The sequence below is a fragment of the Carassius carassius genome, chromosome 20, assembly GCF_963082965.1.
Source record: "Carassius carassius chromosome 20, fCarCar2.1, whole genome shotgun sequence".
NCBI lineage: Eukaryota > Metazoa > Chordata > Actinopteri > Cypriniformes > Cyprinidae > Carassius > Carassius carassius.
The window spans coordinates 29,725,766-29,746,370 of NC_081774.1; the positions used below are offsets into that span (position 1 = coordinate 29,725,766).

General features: G+C 36.4%; 1 protein-coding gene across 2 annotated transcripts in view; it reads right to left on the bottom strand.

Moving 5' to 3' along the window:
• Positions 1-20,605, bottom strand: part of LOC132096829 (rho GTPase-activating protein 21-like) — a 68,454-nt gene that overhangs the window by 39,825 nt on the left and 8,024 nt on the right. Inside the window, exons 3-7 of one of the 2 annotated variants that reach the window (XM_059502466.1) lie at positions 8,720-8,893; positions 8,576-8,597; positions 4,193-4,285; positions 4,042-4,120; positions 3,907-3,961 (exon numbers count right to left, since the gene is read on the bottom strand). In XM_059502466.1, the coding sequence (XP_059358449.1) occupies positions 3,907-3,961; positions 4,042-4,120; positions 4,193-4,285; positions 8,576-8,597; positions 8,720-8,893 (423 nt within the window). Of the gene's footprint in view, positions 1-3,906; positions 3,962-4,041; positions 4,121-4,192; positions 4,286-8,575; positions 8,598-8,697; positions 8,894-20,605 lie in introns of both variants that reach the window. The other variant, XM_059502467.1, reaches the window with a different exon arrangement.

Here is a 20,605-nt window from a genome sequence, read left to right on the forward strand (position 1 = left end):
AGTAACACTGTCCTAACAAGATGCAACTACTTTGCAACAAATTTGTCTGTCTGCACTGAATGTTAAAATGATGAGCAGCGTGACACTTAAAACCAATCCAAAAATATTTCCTATGTAGCATTTTTTTTCCAGAATAATTTAAGTTTTTATTAATCATCAGAACACTCTGAGACTGCGAAGGCAACTTATAGACCTTATGCATCAGAGAAACAAGTGCACAGCCATTTTTAGAATTTTGTCTGTGAACTTCTGTTTTTTGCGGTATTCGCTAGTTAATGGAATTTATTTGTTGCAGAATTAACAAAAGTTATGATGTGCATAATGTTTGAGGTGGATGGCATAAATAATTTACATATACAGTGAACACAGCGCAAAAAAGGGGCGGAGCAACATAAGGTCTATATAAAGCAATGTAAGTCAAAAATGCACACTAAGAGAAATGCCGAATAAGAGAGGTAACTCAAGCCCAAGTTTATTTGTATGTTTTCCAAAAGTCCGAATTTTCAGAATCATTTTACATAAATCTGATTAAGTTTACAGTTACTTGAGAAAAACCAACGTTATATATACAAGCAGACATTTAAAGGTCTTCCCAGCAACACGTCAAAATACAAATTTGGTTTAACTTGACAAATAACTTGGTAAATAATAATAAATAATAAAAAGGAGAAAAATATGAATAAAATAATATTTAAGGAATATTTACCAGAAGAAAAAAAATAAATTAATAAAATCTATATTATTCTTTATAAATTAATTAGACATGCTTCTGATGTGATGAAACTATTAAAATGAAATCTAGAAAATGAATGGAAAACAGATTCACAGAATTTGAGAAAAATAAAACATTTAAAATTAGGTTTTTGGTAAACATTTAATAAATTGCTGTAAATTTGTGTAAGTTTTATGATTTTAATTAAGTAGGGCTGGTAAGCAATTACATTTTTATCTAATTAATTACATGTGGCGATTAATTAATCTAATTAATCTCTAATTAATCGCATGTCAGGTTTGGCTGAGAAATTACTCCCAAAAGATAATTTAAAGTCATTGTTGTGTAAGCATCAAAGAGACATTACAAAAAGTAGATTCAGCAGGAAATATTTTGTTTGATAAAAATTTATTACATATACTCTTTTGGACTATGAGGTTGAGTAAATGATAACACAACTAAGCCCCGCCCCCCTTAGTTACTGCTGCGAACTCGGACAAACAAACGTAGTTGCTAACTGTCTCACAATCTTTTTGATAAATTTTGGACACAGAAGGACCACCATTCAACTGGGACTTAAATATGACATGGAGGTATATATAAAAGATTTTAAAATAAATATTTTATTTATATTTTTATATACACTCCTTACTAAAGTGAAAGTGTTGACTGGTGTCACTATCTCGCAAACACCAAATGCAGGGGATCCCTTCAGCTCAAATAGCCCTCTCGAATGCCTCCCTCCGTCATCGGTAGCCCCCCAGGATCACAAGATTGGTCAGCAGCGGACCACAAATTTAACCACCAATAACTCCTGAACCATGGGGGCTATCTTTTCATTCAAAAGATGGCCTCTAGGCATACACAATTCGTGTTGGAGAGGGTTCATCGAGCTGAAGGGATCCGCCAAATTATGTGCGGAATTGCCACACCGTTACACCGATATGGCCGTTCAAAGTTTGAATGGTTTTCCATAGACTTGAGCTTTAAAGCAACACTATCTAACTTTTTCTGTGTTCAAAATTTGCAAAATGTATATAATGAGCGAGTACAGCATAAATTCATCTGCCAGACCACCTTTTTTTGTCTTTTCTTATCCTAAATCACTACAGTGCATCTATAATAAGTGATTATATTTGGACTATTGTAGCCTGTTTAAGATGTCACCACTGCGTAGTAACACATACCTGCGTGAATCGCCATAGACGTAAACTTGGAGAAGTAGTGCCGTTAGAATGTTCTTCCATGGGATGCATGTAGTTCTGTTTATTAACCGCTAGAGCGGCGAAATTTACATAGTGTTGCTTTTAAAGCATTTCATCCAGGTCACCAGTAGCAAACAATGGAGCACGCTCTGCTGGTCAAACTAAGTAATTACATAATTTCAAGCATTTTATCTGCGTTATATATTCCGTAAAAAAAAAATCATATTGGCGGCATATTCGCAGATACCGACATCGGTGACAGGCTCATATTGGCTAATAATATTGGCAAAACGATATATCGGCCACGCTCTAGTTCAAATGGCTGATTTAATCAAGAGTGAAGTAAATGGTTCTTTATGAATGGTCCCTTGAATTATTAGACTTGTTTGACTTGAAGCGGATCATCACCATCAGATCGATCATTGTGTGACATTCAAAGTAATTATAAGAGCAGATGGCTTTTTATGCTTTAGAACCATTCTCGCAATACTTTGATGTCACACGTCGATCGGTCTGTTGAGCTCCTCTTCAAATCCAACGAACTTATGGCCAATGGTTCAACACGCGATATTTCAGTTGACAAAATTGAGCAAAACATACAACATTGGGTCTAAAATAACACAATATTAAATTCTTACTAACTGAACTGTTATATAAGATCAGTATCACATCTGCACTCATGTGACATTGCTTAACTATATGATGTAAATATGAGAATCTCAAACAGGCATTTTTGCCCCATATCCTGATTTTAAGGGGTATTTTAACTACATTCTATAGGCTCCATCCCGCAGTGAGTTCTTGCCCTGCTTCATATTTGTTATCAATCAGCTGTATGAAATGTCAGATGACCCACATAGGTCTGGGGCGGGGCAAGTGCGTTAAATGTGTTAATTAATAATTCATATTAACACATTAAATTACCACCCCTATTAATAAGACATGCTTTTTATTCATATGTTTTTTTAACCATAAAAACAGGATAGAGAAAAATTAAAACTGAAAAAAAAAAAAGTAATTCGGGAAGATATAAAATGGATTTCATATGATTTCATTAATCTTCGCTTTATTGTTCTTGTCTATTAGTTTGTTACTTGCATCTATGTTATTATTAATAACAAAGATAACATAACAAATATACATAAATACGTAAACAGCATCTCCAGAATTGCTCTGAGAGTGCCTTAATTTTACCATTTCATTTGAGCTTTCTGGCATCAAACCCACCAGATGGCCATGACTGTCTCAGTTCCCTGACCTAACCCTGTAGAAAATGAGTGGGGTGGACTGAAGAGAAAAAGCACCAACATGGAGCTGGTAATCTGAAGAATCTGGAGAGATTCTTGATGGAGGTATGGTTTCTGATCTCTTTTCAGGTGTTCTCCAAACTCATCAGGCATTATAGGAGAACTAGGGTGAACTAGTTCTATATGTGAACTAGAGAAAAACATTTGTTTCATAATGAGATTCTTCCCCCACTTTCCATTGTTTTATTTCAATGAAAGGACTTGAATTTTGTAAATTGTTTGAATGAATGATAAAAAGGATAAACAATGCAGATTTATGTTCACAGCCAACTTTGTATTTGTATAACAAATATTAGTGGGCTGCACCATATAAGTGGAAATTATATACCAATGCAATTATTTTTTTTCTCTTAATGCAATTCTGACCTGGTGTGACAGTCAGATGTGGTTTACTTTCAGGAAAATATGGAAATAAAATACATCTATGTGTATTATCTATGACATTTCACTGTGGGTGGGGCTTCTAAGTGTAATTCAATAATAACAAACAACCAACAAAATATTTAGTGCACTTGTTGATCTCTTGGGAACCTTTCTGTGTGGCACCTGGTTTGGACGTTTTATCAGAGGCAAATTTATTCTGCAGGATTTCCCTTAAATTCCTGGGTCAGCTGCCTGGATCAGCTGCCTGGGCCAGCCTAAAATCAAATGAACAAAAATGAAAAATACAGTAAAATCTTACCAGTTGTAGTATATCTTCATCTTTTGGCATCACACACAACTCCAGAAACGTATGACTGGAAATGGATAGAAATATTTAGGGCCACAATCAGACAAGTATCAAGACACATCTAAATGAACTGCATCACACTCTCACCTGTTCTGAATGAGCCCTATGACCTGCGAGTACGTCTTCCCAATGATGCTCTCGCCATTCACTTTCACTATCCTGTCCCCTGTTGACAAAGTTCCATTATCAGATGTCGATAGGCAAAATGAAACGATGTGCTGTACATGTGTGTAATTACCAGTGCAGAGTCCAGCGCTGTGAGCAGGCCCTCCCTCTTTGACCTGCTTCACAAAGATCGTGTCCATGGGCTCCAGTCTGTTCCGCGGTCGCCCTGGAAACAACAGAAGCAGCAGAGTCACGAGTGGCCCAGATCACAACAAACCATCTCCGGGAAGAAGCGAGCGGTCACAAGACTGAGCCACAATAAATACTTTAAATCGCACTAGTTTTTCAAATGAAACGTTTAACCCAATAATAGAGCAGAAATGCTGGGACTTTATCTGGAAGTGACCCAGAATTCAATGCGACATCCCTCAGTCCCTGAGGGAGTGCTATACTTGGCTCATCCTGACATAATATGCCAGAACACAGATCACAGATCTAACAGTGAACAACTAACACTACAGATTCCCTGAGGATGACAGCTATGAGATGCTTAGGCACTGGCCCATATCTACTCACACTGAAAGGAATGAGGATCTCTCCACAACGACCGTTATTTTGTTCAATATCTCTCTGTTAGCCTACTAAAATGGAAATAAACCTGTAAATTATGCATAATACATAAAACTATCCTAAGTCGAACACTAATTGTCTTGAAATCCACTGTGAGCAAGCTAAATCTCTCTTTGAGGCTGCTAAAAATATTAAACAGGCCAGTCAACCTCATTAAATGACTACTCTGGTTTTGATCTTGATCCATTCCTAACTGCAATTTGTTTTCACATCTATTTGTTTGTTTGGACAGATAATATCGGGTATATCCCTAAACGTCAGCACAATGCTGAAAGTGTGTTAAAATAGACAGCAACACACAACAGCACAATGTGTGTGACATTACAAACAGTTTAGATTAGGGAACGCTATTCACCATTAACTAGTTGCTTATGAGCATGCATTGCTAGCACATTGTCTGCTTATTAGCACATACTGATGCATTATTCTGCATGACCATATTCTAGACCGATTCCTATTTTATTTATTTATTTTTGGGTTATTTCTGGGGGTTTTTGAAAGCCGATGCGGATGACGATATCTTGGAAAGCAGGATGAAATGAACATCCCTAATTCAGAAGAGTACTATATCACTAGCACTATATAATTTTAAAGCAATGATTATTAACAAAAACATAATATGTATTGTTGCATGATTAATAAACTACTGATAAATTTATCCATCCCATAGTAAAATATTAACCAATTTTGATGCAATAAATATGGTATAATACAGTGTTCATCCATCCAAAACCGAGAAAACATCTTTCTCAAACATTCAAGTGACTGAGTTTGAATAAAACTGACAGCAGCAAATATTATGTAGTTTAGTAGGTCGTTTGAGATCAAGTTATCGAGTCATCTTGGGATTCTATTTAAATAGACAATTTGCCTTTTATGCACAGTATATATTTTAAGAATATACTACGGTAATAACGAGCAGTATGGTACTATTCTGACAGCCCTGCCTCTCTAGTAATGTGAAGCTTTTGTAAAGATTTAATGCACCCTCTTGTGTTCACTGTCATACACTGCAGTTGTCAAATATAAAAACATTTACCTCAGGAATAAGAACAAATGTACCCACTGCTGCCATGTTTTCTGCATTTGGCACATAATTCATATTCATAGTCATAATAACATCACACTAGCAGAAAAAAAGAAAAATGCACAAATAACTGAAATGGACATCCACAGATTTTACCCTGACCTTCTTTTATAGTCACATTTAGTCATTTAGCAGATGCTTTTATCCAAAGTGACAAATGAGGACACTGGAAGCAATCAAAAACAACAAGACAGCAATGTAGTAAACTATAGTAACTATATAGTAAATAGTACATTTACTATAGTATAGTAATAATAGTAATAGTATACTAGTAAATATACTTTTACAATAGGTAACTACTCAGCAGTCAAATGTGTATATGCACAGGTCCCTAAACAAGACCATATCTGCAAATGAAACTTTTGTAGAAGCATTTTAAAAAATGTGAACTGGCACCTCATGACTATACCATGTTATGTACCAGAAGACGCAAAAGACACAGGTGCAAGTGGAATGTACAAAACATGGTGACATTAATTTTTAAGGAAACATAATGGGCGATATATCGCATCCCCAAAAATTATTGATGTTATGTACATATATTGCGCGATGAGTCGATATATTGATTATTGCGACAGGCCTATTCACAATTACAAACCTGTAGCCACATTTTCAGAAAGGTAAAACAGGCTTGAAACTTGAACATTTCTAGCTCTCGCACAGCATGCAAATAGAATATTTTACTATTACATACGATGATGTAAGAGTTTTGCCTAACTATGTTTTGCATACAAACCAGAGGGACATTTAGTGATGTTATGTAAGACTCCTGAGCTATTTGAACTCTTCTAGGTAATATAAATCAAGTTTCACAGTGCTATGCACTTGCATGATTTATAAAAAAATTAAAAGTTCCAATAAAGCATTTTTATATTTCAGTTGTACTGCACAGAATGTAATGAACAACAGCAGCAGTTCCTGTTTCAATGCCACGCTTTTTAAAGACCGAAGTAAAAGCATTCAGTGAGTTCAAATCCTTAACCCTTGGCAGCTACAAAATACATTAGTGTATAAGATACAGTTTATGCTACAGACGTGAGAAGGTGTATAATATTACTGGTACTTCTCTTGTACATAGCTCTACACTTTAGCACTATGCTGGATTAGCTTACGTTAAAGAAACCCTGAAATATTTAGGTCAGGTACTTGTGTGATGCACCGGCTCGAACATGCAGAAGAGCATTTAACAAGGTTTGTGCGCCAAAACAGGCCAAAGATAACGACGAAGCATTTACAGACCTAAAGCTCAGTGTGAATCTCCTCTGAGGGAAGTGAGGCATGAATTGAGGAAGCAGCAATGGAAAACAGCAGTGATCTTTTGGGAGAAATGCTGGATTTAGACAATCATTCCTTAACTATTATTTCCTGCACCTGGCCTATCTCTACAACTTCCAAACAGATGTGCGTTCCTCCTTCATATTCTTCATTCTTTATAAAGAATGCGTTTACCTTTGAAAGTTCAATTCTGTGTGATTTGTTGAAATGCTGTGGGCATTACAACCTCTCTATAATTTAAAACGAACAAATCTATGTAGGTAACAGTTTGTTATCTGCACTGTAATGAAATCAAACAGACAATGTGGCACAACGTTGGGGATCAGTATTGCTGTGGAAGTCGGTATTGCTGTAGCAAGGATGCTTTAAGGGAGATGAATGCAGAGATGCATGAGCAGGTTTTAGTCATCCAGCAGAAGCATTTCATTAAAAGTAAAAAATATGTTTTTTTTTTTTTTTTTAAACATATCAAGTCTCCAACTTTTTGGCATTTTGTATATTGTTGTCCTGCTCTTTCTTAATGCAAGAACATGTCCTAGATGATATCTAGTCATTCAGACAGTTCTTCATCTAGCTAATTTTGAAAAGAACCACATATCACTAATTAACAGAAGGAGACTAAATGAGATTGTTTTTACAGGCAAGCTCTTTTACAACAAAATGATGCAATTGTTAAAAACACACCTAAGGTCAAAAATTCAAACAGTAGAGGGGGAGAGGTTGAGCAAGGGAAAGAATCTGCCAGAGCTATTTCTGGCAGCTATGGGCAGCTGTGCTAAAACCATGTCACGAAAGCTATCATGTAATGCAAGGTGAATAAAAGGCAATCCTTGAGGGAAAAACTGCACTTATTCAAGCTTTTAGGGTACCAAGATGCATCATCGACCAGTCATCAATTAACAGGACAGTTTTTGTTATATTTCAGCCAATTTCTGTTCTGATTAGCACACAAACTACATTGCAGTCATTTCCCAAAATGTAATTTGTGTGGAAACACTACAACGTCTGTAAACAGGACATTAACCGAGGCAGGAGATGGGACAAGCTGACAGAAAATACTGTACCGGGCAGATAAAACTCGCTGTTAGCAATGCGTAAAATATTGGAGGAAAATACTAAATATTGAATTGGGCATTGAATGCATTTCTGAATGGAACTGACTGTCTTCAGAAGTTGTGAAGGGCATTTTCTTTTCCATCTACTTCCATTTAATGCCTATGTGTTTACAAGGAAACCCAGAAAATGCTATATTTATGCAGTTCCATAAACCACACCTAATGACCTAATGATAGTGAAATCTAATTCAGCACATCAACTGTATTTCATGAACTTCTTTGGACACTTCATGCACTTGAGTGTCACAGCGTTGCTAATGTAGCAGATGGAGGGGGATAGCAATACTGGGTTACAAAATAACCTTGTAAAATGTGTACACTAGATGGCAGAGTGCATAGCGCATAGTATGCCTTTTGGAACACAACTACAGTTTAAGTTAGTTTTATGTTACTAAAAGTGATAACTTACCCCTGTGACCATGGTCTTCATCCTATAAAAAAAATACAAATATTTATTAGTAAGTTAAAAGAAAAATACAAAAAATGCACTGAATGAAAAATATATTAGTGACTGACAACTGACTCTGAAACAGTGATGAATGATGTACACTACCTTAATACTGGAGTTGACCGCAGACTCTGGTGGGTACACAATGAAGTGACGCAGAGTGAAGCCGAAGCCTTGTGAAGTGCGGCGCAGACGAAGCATCTTAGGCCCTGGCCAGGAGAACGGCTCATCCTCCAGCTGGAAGAGCACTCCTGAAGAATCATCCTGATCCACCACATCCTACAGACAAACAGACGAAAGCATGAAGAAAAAGAAGGGCCACCGAGTACTACAGATCGACAAATCCAGATTTCAGTAAACTGAAACGTATGTTTTTTTTATGTGAGCGACAATTAAAAAGACATTCATTACTACTTCTATATATTCAAAGCATTTTTAAGGGTTATAAATAAGATATATTATGCAGTGCTCATGAAAAGTTGTATAAAAATAAAATCGATTTGGGATCTTAAGAAAATCAGGACCTTGTGTGACACAGGAAAGACTAAAATCCGTAAATTTTAGTGATGCATTGAAATGAATTTTTCTGAAAACCAAAATCAAAGTTTTCATTTAGCTGAAATACTACAGCCACCACCACACACCAGTCCCCCAAAGGACTCGGGATTCAGTGTTCAAATATTTTTTTGCTGGCATTAATGATCACCTCCTTTTTTATGTGTGTGTAAACCTGTTTTTCTGAAAATGGAAATATGTATTTAATTAACTTTAACAAGGCTCAACAATTCACACAAGACCACTAAAATACATAATTGGAGTAATTTCAAAGCCATTTCACCCGAAACCCAAAATTCTTATTTATTTTTTTCAGATAAAAATTTTGGTGCATCACTAGTAATTATTTCACCAAAATCAGGGCAAAAAAAATAATAATCTGGGTCCACCTGGGTCTATGCATTACTAGCTGTTGTAGCCTGTATTGCCAGTGACATTTACACCAGTGAATCACTTCTGTGAGCAAGAGAGCACTGAACAAGAGATCTGCTGGCTTTCACAAGCAGAAGCAGTGGACAAACCACACCCCAGAGAAACACCATAACGTGCTGCAAATAAACAGCCTGGTCAACAAACTAAAGCAGGATCACCACACAGATGAATCAGATCTGCTATGACATCACCATCATCCTTGACATGTTCCTCTTCATACTGAAGATTGAGTCAGGACTGGCCTGATGTCATGTCTACAGGGTGTGGGTGATGTTTTATTCCTCATCTGAAGTTCATTTCCTTCTGGAGCACATTTAAGGATAACAGACACCACACCAGTCCCCCCAGAGTCTTGCTGGCATTAACAATGTAAATCTCAACTTCCACAAACAACTTTTTTGTGGTAATTAGCTCATGATGATGTCTAAGGCCTTGAGCTTGCCTTCCTCTGGCTCTTCGTGTCTTACCATTCAAGAGTGGGCATCCTGCCTCCGACATACACTCCTGTTTATGGAGTATTTATAGCCTCACACCTACCTAGTCACACCCTACCCTTTACTGTCAAACTTCCTCCAGCAGAGGTGTGAGTAGAGCTGAAACAACGAATCGATTTAATCGATAAAAATCGATTATTAAAATAGTTGTCAACTAATTTAGTCATCGATTCGTTGCTAAATAACTTTTATTTGCCGTAAGTGGCTCATTTCGTGCATATTTCAAATCTGCGGTGACCAAAGTGTGGCAGTAATGAGCCACCGGAGGTTTTACTCAGCCAGTACAGCAGGAGAAGTAGCGAATAGCCAATAGCTGGCCTTGTTTTATGTCACGTGCTTCCCGAACAGCGTCTCTGCAGCATTTAGCGGGATGTGGGAGACTGGGAGTACTTTACTTTGAGCCTTCAAAAAAGAAGAGTAACCTGTAAACTCTGCACTACTGAACTGTTTAAGGGGACGTTCACATATCGCGTCTTTTGCGCGCTCAAGTTTGTTATTTCCAACACCGCACCGAGTTAAAAACATCTCAACTTTTCAGAATGCTGCAAGCGCATCGCGGGTCATGTGACAAGAACTAACCAATCAGCTTCATCCTTTCCCGTAACAACGTTAAAAGCTCAGTCAAGATGAAAGGAACAGCTGATCATAGTTGTATATGGATTTCCATTTTGAAATAAATTTAGTAGCAGAGCTACTGCAAGCGATTTTTTGAGCTGCAAATCCATTTATCCTTTGCTGAAATTTCCGCGTCTTCAAGGAGAGAGCACGTCATGGTTGCTTAGCAAAGGCAGACGCCTCAGGGGCGCTTCTGCACGAGCGCTTTGGAAAGGAGGAGAAAGCGGCGCGCCTAGCGTTTTCCACGCGTTTTTAGGCACGATATGTGAACGGCCCCTAAGACTTTTATTTGTGCAGATTCTCCACTACAATGTTGTTTGCAAATGTTTAGTCGTAAAAGCTGATAACATTGCTTTTTAACAGTTAACATTTAAAGCTTTACAAACATGTTCTGTGATCAGTTTGTCGTTTACCAGTTCATGAGAAATGCACTTTTTTTCTAAGTATTCACTGCTCTTTTTCACACAGCAGGTTTTTTGTGTGTGACTGTCCAATTTTTTTTTCTGGACAACCTTCTGATGGATTTTACTTTAAATTGTGAGTTCCATTCAGGTTTCATGCCATTAGCACTTTATTCGAAGGATTGTTTACAATTTCACAGCAAAAGCTATAAAGCTGTTTCCCAGTAAATAATAAAATACAATGCACTGCAATTTTATTCTGTTTTATCCTTACTCTTCGTGAAAATATGTTCTGAAAGATTCCTTAAGCTTCATTCGGGATGTTAAACTACTTTAGGAGCTCTAAGGACTGCCATGGTGAAAACATTATTTTAAATCTCCTTGTGAAATTTGCTAGAGTATGGGTCAGTGTTCTGATTGCAGAAGAGTTCGACAAAGGATTACTAACACAATAAAACAACTCCAGGTATATTTTTGATTAGGATATGACAGTGCAAAATGGTTAAAATCTCTTAAAAATCTATGCTGAAGGATAAAGACCATTTATTAATAATTTACTTGGGGAAAAAATTGAAAAAACTAAAATATAAGTACATAAACCGATTAATCGATTAATCGTAAAAATAATCGACAGATTAATCGATTATCAAAATAATCGTTAGTTGCAGCCCTAGGTGTGAGACATCAAATATTCCTTCTCCATCAACACAATCTGGCATCTGAATCTCCACTACTGGTAATGTGAAGTGAAACGGTTTACGATTGTGACTCTGTTGCATGAAGTAGGGGCCAACTGATTTATTTTGAAGTGTCTTACAACCAATATTGATTTTTTTTTTTTTTTGCCACAATAACTATTAGAATCTAAAAATAAAAACACAAACATAATAATAACAGTAATTAATATTAACAATGTATTACTGTTGTGGTTTAACAGTAGGGCTGCACGTTTAATTGAAGTGTTGATGCTTTCAGATAGAGCAGCATTTACTACATAAATCTGTAGTTCACTGTCAAGTTCTGGAAAAAAAATGCAGACGATTTTATTTTGCACTATGAAATCAAAGAAATGTTTGCGATAATGACAGCTGTTTGTGTAGCTTCTCGGTGAACTATGGCTCTGCTTAGTACATGCTGCTCCATCTGAAAGCATGTGAAAATACCACATTTAATAACATTTAATTTCAAACAGGGACCACCAGTAAAACCTACACCGGAGCCCCGCAAACCCCAGCGACAGCCCTGTACACAGATCGATCTGCTTCCTTATGAAATTTCAAATTAAGTAGTCTGTCATTGATGACAGAAGCTCATTGGAAAAGGATTGAAAATGCCCTTTATTTTGTTTGCACTAATAAATGCTGCTGCCTGCCAGCTGCGATCACCAATAAAACATAGTTCCATGTTTGTTTTTTTCCATATTGTCATAAATATCATTATCGCAAATATTCTTGAAATATCTTGATAGAATAAAGCCCAAAACAAGTGCCAAATCAAATAACTAATTAACACAAATAAAATAAATCTCTTCATCTAAACAAAATAAGGCTTTGTCTGTGCTCTTTCCATTTGAAATTAGAGGCAACCAATGCATTTTAATCATGATCCAAACAATGATGCTGCTTACATGCAACATGAGCAGTAAATTAGATTGTATAATTTTGAAATTTGAAGCAAAAACAGAATGATTTGTATATATATATATATATATATATATATATATATATATATATATATATATATATTAAAATTAATAGACATTTCTTTTAAATCCATAGCTCAGTAATGAAGGCAGCAACATATGATAGAACAGAACAAAAAAGACTATTAATAATCTTTCATTGCGCAAAAGTAAAATATAAAAGGGTATGGCTCCAATACAGAGCTGCTAAAAGTGCTTATGCGCATCCCGTACGTAGAATGGTGCGCTTGAAGCAACACTGAGTCACAGCGCGGAGCACTCCGCATAAAAAAGGGAAGAGATATCATGCGTAGCGCATTACATCTGTGCAATATTTTAATGGCTGTAAATCTCAGTTATTGTGTACTTTTTAAGAGAGTTCCATTGTTTTGACTATATAAAATATACATTTTTCTTCAATTTGCATGTAAAAAAGTGCAATATATTTACAATACCAAATCACAAAAGTGAATAGTGTTTTGCAGCAGGTTGCAGTATTATACAGTTTTTCTTTTCTTCTTTTCTTTTTTTTTATTTAAAGCCAGAACTACATACTTTTTCATAAAGGACCATTTAATTAAATAGAAACTGAAAAAAAGAAAAGGTCCCTCTTCTCCTACGAAAACATACTGTACTGTGTTTTCAATCCAAGGTACGAATTGAACCATCATTTTTATGTTTCATTATACCCCTTCTTTTCCAACATGAAGTGAACTTTAGCTAGTTTAAAGAAACAAGCAACGTTGCCCAAAAGTTCATCTGCAGTCCCATGTGCAAAACTGCAAGAAGTTTGCAGTGGAAAGGGGGGCTGCAAATGCATTATCCCTCTCATGACTGTTTGATGAGCTCACTGCTGGAGAGAAGTAGAAGAAGCATCCTAATTTTATCAGGTGTGTGCTAGAGAACATTGACTCAACAGTGATGTGTAGCGGGATATGGGGCTTTGGTCTATTTTGGTCTACTACACAAGTAGGCTTAACGTTCCTTGAGTGGCTGGAATATGTTTGCAGGGTGCCAAATTCTGATTCCTAGTCTTTGAGGAATGAGTTAATAAGTGTGAAACACACTGAGTGCACATGAAATCTGAGAGCCTGCATGAACTTGTGGAGCCGGTTTCTGTCAAGAACTGTGATTATTTCCAGAACAGTCCACTCATATTTGAACTGTGGAGAAGAAGTAAAGATGAATGCAGGATGTTTTAGACAGCAGCATCATAATGTTCTGCTGGTCACAATGTCGTGACCCCCCACTCCCCTTTTTGAATCCATGATCACATTTGTTTCGAGATTCGCGATAGCACGCCACATACTCTATTTCTACTATGAAGCACACATTTTACAAGATTATATGTTTGTCAGTTGTACTGAGGATCTGAAAATCATTCTCGAAGAAAAGTAGTATAAATGTTTTACCACTTGCTTGTGCAACTTAATATATAAATCTAGAAGTAAATGCAAAAGTAAAAAGCATTGAATAATGTGTTTCTTATATCTACACCATGTTCCAAATTATATCAATATCACTTCGGTACAATAAAGAGTCAGATTTTTGTTTGTGTTGTTTTTCACATAATTTCAGTTGACTCGTATCTCAGACTGGTTTGGTCAATAGTCTGCCAGGTCTTCTTAGGTTAATGAAAACCCTACTTAAAGAGTTTGTTCTACATTATTAAAGGTGCTCTAAGTGATGTCACACATTTTTTAGGCCAAAACATTTTTTGTCACATCCAGCAAACATCTCCTCACTATCCGCTAGCTGCTTGTCCCCTGAACACACTGTAAAAAAACGGGGTCTCTCTAGACACCACAGGCTCCACAAACAACAAGAAAAACAAACTGGGCTCACCCACACCACAAAACATAAACTGCTTCAGCCAATAACCGACAAGAAAGATCTGGGGGTGGGGTTTGGGGGGTTAGTGCACAGATGAGGAGGAGGGAGGGTCTAGCTAGCCTCCGTTTTGTTTGACAACAATTTGAACGTCAACAAGAAGTTACGACTCCAGGCATCGCTTAGAGCACCTTTAAGCAAGTCACAGTTCTCAGGAAATATGGTGAGGAAGAACGATCTTTCTGAAGAAATCCTTCGATCCTTTTATTAAGATTTATTAAGTAAAGTGTCTGTCAAACAAATGAACTGTATTGTAATGCCAGCTGTTAAAAAAAGTCACTGCTGAGCAGCAGACAGGTGTTTAAAGCTACTGGAGTCTCCAGATCCTCACGATTCTCACAAAATGAGATTGAAGACATTACACAGTAAAATGTGTCCTTTTATTAGGCTATTGCTGCATGTTTCTTTTTGAAATTGAAATATAACAAAACTAAATTACAATTTTAAAACAAACTCCAAATCAAATAAGTAACAAATAAAGTAAATATCTTCATAGAAACAAACTAAGGTTTTGTCTGTGCTCTTTCCATTTAAAAGTTGAGGCAACCACTCACTCATTTCGCAAGTGTAATATTTACACCAACTGTCAACTAGGGCATTGCAGCTCATGAAGGTAAAGCATCCAAATTATGAGAGTATAGCGTTTCTAATGACAAGTAGATGAGGAACTCCAAATTCAAGGCTTCGAAGGTTGGCAGCATGATTCCGGCACTGGTAACACTTGTAACACGATTACACTTTGAGAGGGCGAAGTTGACTGTCCTTAATTCGATGTGGATCATCTAAATTTATAATGTGGTTAGAACTCCAGAAGACCACCCAAACCACCAGTCCCGCTCACAGGCACTGCTGACAGATGAATACAGGATAACTAAAAGTGGCACTACTGCCCACAAACCACAATGCTTGGCAGGCCTGTGTTTTCCTCTCCAATGGTAACAGTGCTCATATCCTGTTTGGGGAATCCCTGAGTATATTTAATCGTGACCGTATCAAGTTGATAGTATAAAAATACATGTTACTCATTGATGACTAACACAAAATGAACAGGGCAGAAGCACTAAAATTCATAAACAGTTCAAGAAGCTTGTCCTCTATATTCCAAATCTTCTAAAGCCAGATGAAAGCTTGATGTGAAACTGAAGTTGTTATTTGCTTACAGACTTTTCTGGTAGCTGTAGATTATTCTACATTCCATATGCTCGACCCTAATCACGTTTTCTTTTTCATTTTAACAGTAAATCTCTGTTGTGCAGCACTTTTTTTGCCAAAAAAATAAAAGGGGTTTTCATTTGATTAGGATAAATTAAATTAATGTTTTATGCCTTCATCTGATTACCAGAAAAACTAAGAAGAGCATTTTATATGGCCCTATTATTGTTTAAAAAAGACCCTATACAACAAAAAAAGAATATGTTTAAAATACAGGCCTGTGACTCCTAATTTCTTCTTATAAATTTGTAACCTGATGTTTACGGTTCATTTTTTTGAAATATCACTAGCATTAGCAATAGCAATATTAAAACTATATTCACTGAATGTAAAAAAAAAAAAAAAAAAAAAAAAAAGAGATTCGAACCAAGAATCGAATCGAAAATCGCATCGAAATTGAAACTGATACCCAGCCCTACTTTGAATAACATGCATTAGTAATATTTTGTTTGATGCACCCTCTTGTGGCCTCAGGAGGGAATCCAGAAGTTTTTCTTCTGAAATTATGCCTTTTAAATTAGAATATAATTTGACTTTCGATAATATTTAAGTACAAAATTCTAATTTAGTTTTTCAGCCATTTTGCCAGCCCTACTCAATTGTGCAAGTGACTACTGTGTCAACTGTGCACTGTGCAGCTCGCTTATAGCACAGATGCAATATGATTCGAAGCCATTTTGAAAGGGAAAGTGAGAAGGTGTGGTGATTCAATCATGCGGTTATTTTAAAATAAATTTATAAGTTATTTGATGAAGAAATACAAACCCGATTCCAAAAAAGTTGGGACACTACAAATTGTGAATAAAAACTGAATACAATGATGTGGAAGTTTCAAATTTCAATATTTTATTCAGAATACAACATAGATGACCTATCAAATGTTTAAACTGAGAAAATACTGCTTTCCAGTACCAAAAGCAGAAACGATAGCGCCATATCTTACTGATACTATGGTCTTTCATAATTTAACCCCGGGGCCAGTTTAATACCGGGTTTCGGTACCCATCCCTAGCTTGCTCTCATGCAAATCAATTTTTTTTTTTTTTGCATTATGTAATTAATGATAACATTTATTACGTTGGCGCATATTAGATATATACACAGACTGATGAACAGCTGTAGCATAAAATGCCAGTTATGTCAAACCACATTGTACAGACACACCTTTTGACAAAAGCTAAGCACCAATAGTGCTCAATCTGCTCATATCTGTGATACTCTACATACACAACATCCTTTTGTTCTGGATGAGTAAGGAGCAGCAGTTCTTTCAGGTATGCAATAAGCCTGTAAATAATTCATGATGAGTGCAGATGCACCTGGGCAATGTGTTGCACTCCTGGAGGTGTTTGGAGGGTGGTTGGTGGTTCAGTTATTAGAAAGCAACAGCTAGATAAGCTATAAATTCCACAGGCTCATTCTCCAGGCTCCTGTCCTTCCAGAAATTTAGCATTATAGTCATGTCATGATAGCAGTGTGTTCAGCTGGACACGTCGCTCAAGAGGTGCATTGAGAGGACAAGCATGAATACAAGCAGCACCTATAGGCTTGAAACAAGAGACTGGGTGACATCAGCAATGACAACCGCTAAGAAAATTCTAACTAGAATGTCTAATAGGCTCACACTAAACTGTAGTAAAATATAGTAATAGTATACTTTTTACACAGTATACTTTTCTATAATGTATTTTTTGTCATTACATGAGTCAGTGCTTATTCTTCCTAAATGAATAAACTCTAAATGAACTAATCATGTCTGGCATGCTGTTCTTTTAAGGCACGAAGCAGTAGCTGGAACCATTTTGTCTTTCTCTATTGAATTGAGAATCTATTTTGCCTTCTGGCCGAGGAGTTAATCATATGATGATCAGTAACAGCTGAAAAATGGGAAAAATCCAAAAGCAAAGAATGCTAAAACAAATACATATATTAGGGACGCACCGGTTGACCAGCCACAAATCGGAACCAGACGGTTTTTGCTTAAAATACGCGATCGGCAATCGGCCGATTTTTCAGGAAAGGCGCCCGTGTGCACAGACTACATTGTAATTATTCGCTATCATGTCAGTTGTGTGGAAGTATTTGAAATCTGTGCTCAGGACACGGGCAGCCGATCAGCACTGGAAGTGCAGAGCTACATGTCTGAGGCACAGATAGCAGGAAGCGATCAGCCGATTGCACAAAATAAGAGTCTCTTTCCTGCCCACTGAAGCTGCGCGAGCATATCTGTATGTAGACAGTGAAATCTGAAATCCTTTTTTTTTTTTGTAAAGTAGAACTTGCATACATGTTTGAAAAGCCAGAAGTAAACGTCAGTTCTGTACAGGATGATTTTTTTTTTTTACCTTAAAATCACATCGACTTAATTAGATTTTAAAATCAACTGCTGTAGCACACTGAAAAAAAAGTGTTTCATTCAATCAATTAGGGCTGCAACTAACGATTATTTTTATAATCGATTAATCTGTCGATTATTTTTACGATTAATCGATTAATCGGTTTATGTACTTATATTTTAGTTTCCCCCCCCCCCCCCCCAAAGTAAATTATTAATAATTGGTCTTTATCCTTCAGCATAGATTAAGAGATTTTAACCATTTTGCACGGTCATATCCTAATCAAAAATATACCTGGAGTTGTTTTATTATGTTAGTAATCCTTTGTCGAACTCTTCTGCAATCAGAACACTGACCCATACTCTAGCAAATTTCACAAGATTTAAAATAATGTTTTCACCATGGCAGTCCTTAGAGCTCCTAAAGTAGTTTAACATCCCGAACGAAGCTTATTAAGGAATCTTTCAGAACATATTTTCACGAAGAATAAGGATAAAACAGAATAAAATTGCAGTGCATTGTATTTTATTATTTACTGGGAAACAGCTTTATAGCTTTTGCTGTGAAATTGTAAACAATCCTTCGAATAAAGTGCCAGTGATATGAAACCTGAATGGAACTCACAATTTAAAGTAAAATCCATCAGAAGGTTGTCCAGAAAAAAAAATTGGACAGTCACACACAAAAAACCTGCTGTGTGAAAAAGAGCAGTGAATACTTAGAAAAAAAGTGCATTTCAAATATCTTTAAACATTTACCTCTCTCATTCAGTCATAATTAGGCTGCACGACTGAATTTTGAACTGGTAAACTACAAACTGATCACAGAACATGTTTGTAAAGCTTTAAATGTTAACTGTTAAAAAGCAATGTTATCAGCTTTTACGACTAAACATTTGCAAACAACATTGTACTGGAGAATCTGCACAAATAAAAGTCTTAGGGGCCGTTCACATATCGTGCCTAAAAACGCGTGGAAAACGCTAGGCGCGCCGCTTTCTCCTCCTTTCCAAAGCGCTCGTGCAGAAGCGCCCCTGAGGCGTCTGCCTTTGCTAAGCAACCATGACGTGCTCTCTCCTTGAAGACGCGGAAATTTCAGCAAAGGATAAATGGATTTGCAGCTCAAAAAATCGCTTGCAGTAGCTCTGCTACTAAATTTATTTCAAAATGGAAATCCATATACAACTATGATCAGCTGTTCCTTTCATCTTGACTGAGCTTTTAACGTTGTTACGGGAAAGGATGAAGCTGATTGGTTAGTTCTTGTCACATGACCCGCGATGCACTTGCAGCATTCTAAAAAAGTTGAGATGTTTTTAACGCGGTGCGGTGTTGGAAATAACGAACTTGAGCGCGCAAAAGACGCGATATGTGAACGTCCCCTTAAACAGTTCAGTAGTGCAGAGTTTACAGGTTACTCTTCTTTTTTGAAGGCTCAAAGTAAAGTACTCCCAGTCTCCCACATCCCGCTAAATGCTGCAGAGACGCTGTTCGGGAAGCACGTGACATAAAACGAGGCCAGCTATTGGCTATTCGCTACTTCTCCTGCTGTACTGGCTGAGTAAAACCTCCGGTGGCTCATTACTGCCACACTTTGGTCACCGCAGATTTGAAATATGCACGAAATGAGCCGCTTACGGCAAATAAAAGTTATTTAGCAACGAATCGATGACTAAATTAGTTGACAACTATTTTAATAATCGATTTTTATCGATTAAATCGATTCGTTGTTTCAGCTCTACAATCAATTAAAAAAATCTAGGGTAATGATTCACATCTATATTTTTTTACTTGAGCCAAAAGTTATTTATTTTTCATTGGCTCAAGTAAAAAAATATAGATGTGAATCATTACCCTAATTTATTTACTTTTTTTAATTGGATGAATGAAACACTTTGAATCTTTGTTTTATTCGCACCAACATTATTTGATTCTAACATTTTGGAATAATGTATTTATATAGCATACATTTATTTAGTCTCACTGGTAAAGACTTTTTTTTTAAACCAAATTTAAAAACTAAAATACTGAATGCTGATTAAGAAACATCTTATTGAATGTGTGTTGATTGTGTTGTTTGACCTGTAGAACTATGCAGTTATTACCTTTTAATTTCACATGGTTACAGTTAATCTTTTACAAGGCCAGTTCTATGTAGTTTCAACCCAAATTAAAAAACAAAAGCTAAATGCTGATGTCTGTACCATCTGTGTTTGTATTGAATGTAGGCTACTTACTGTGCAGTTACTCCCGTTAATTTCAGATGGTTATGGTTATTGTTTTCAATAGCCAAAAGCCAGTTTGCCCTATTAAATACCAAATAAACATCTTGTTTATGCACACTTTCCTCCTTTCTTGTTTGTTGCTTAAAGATAA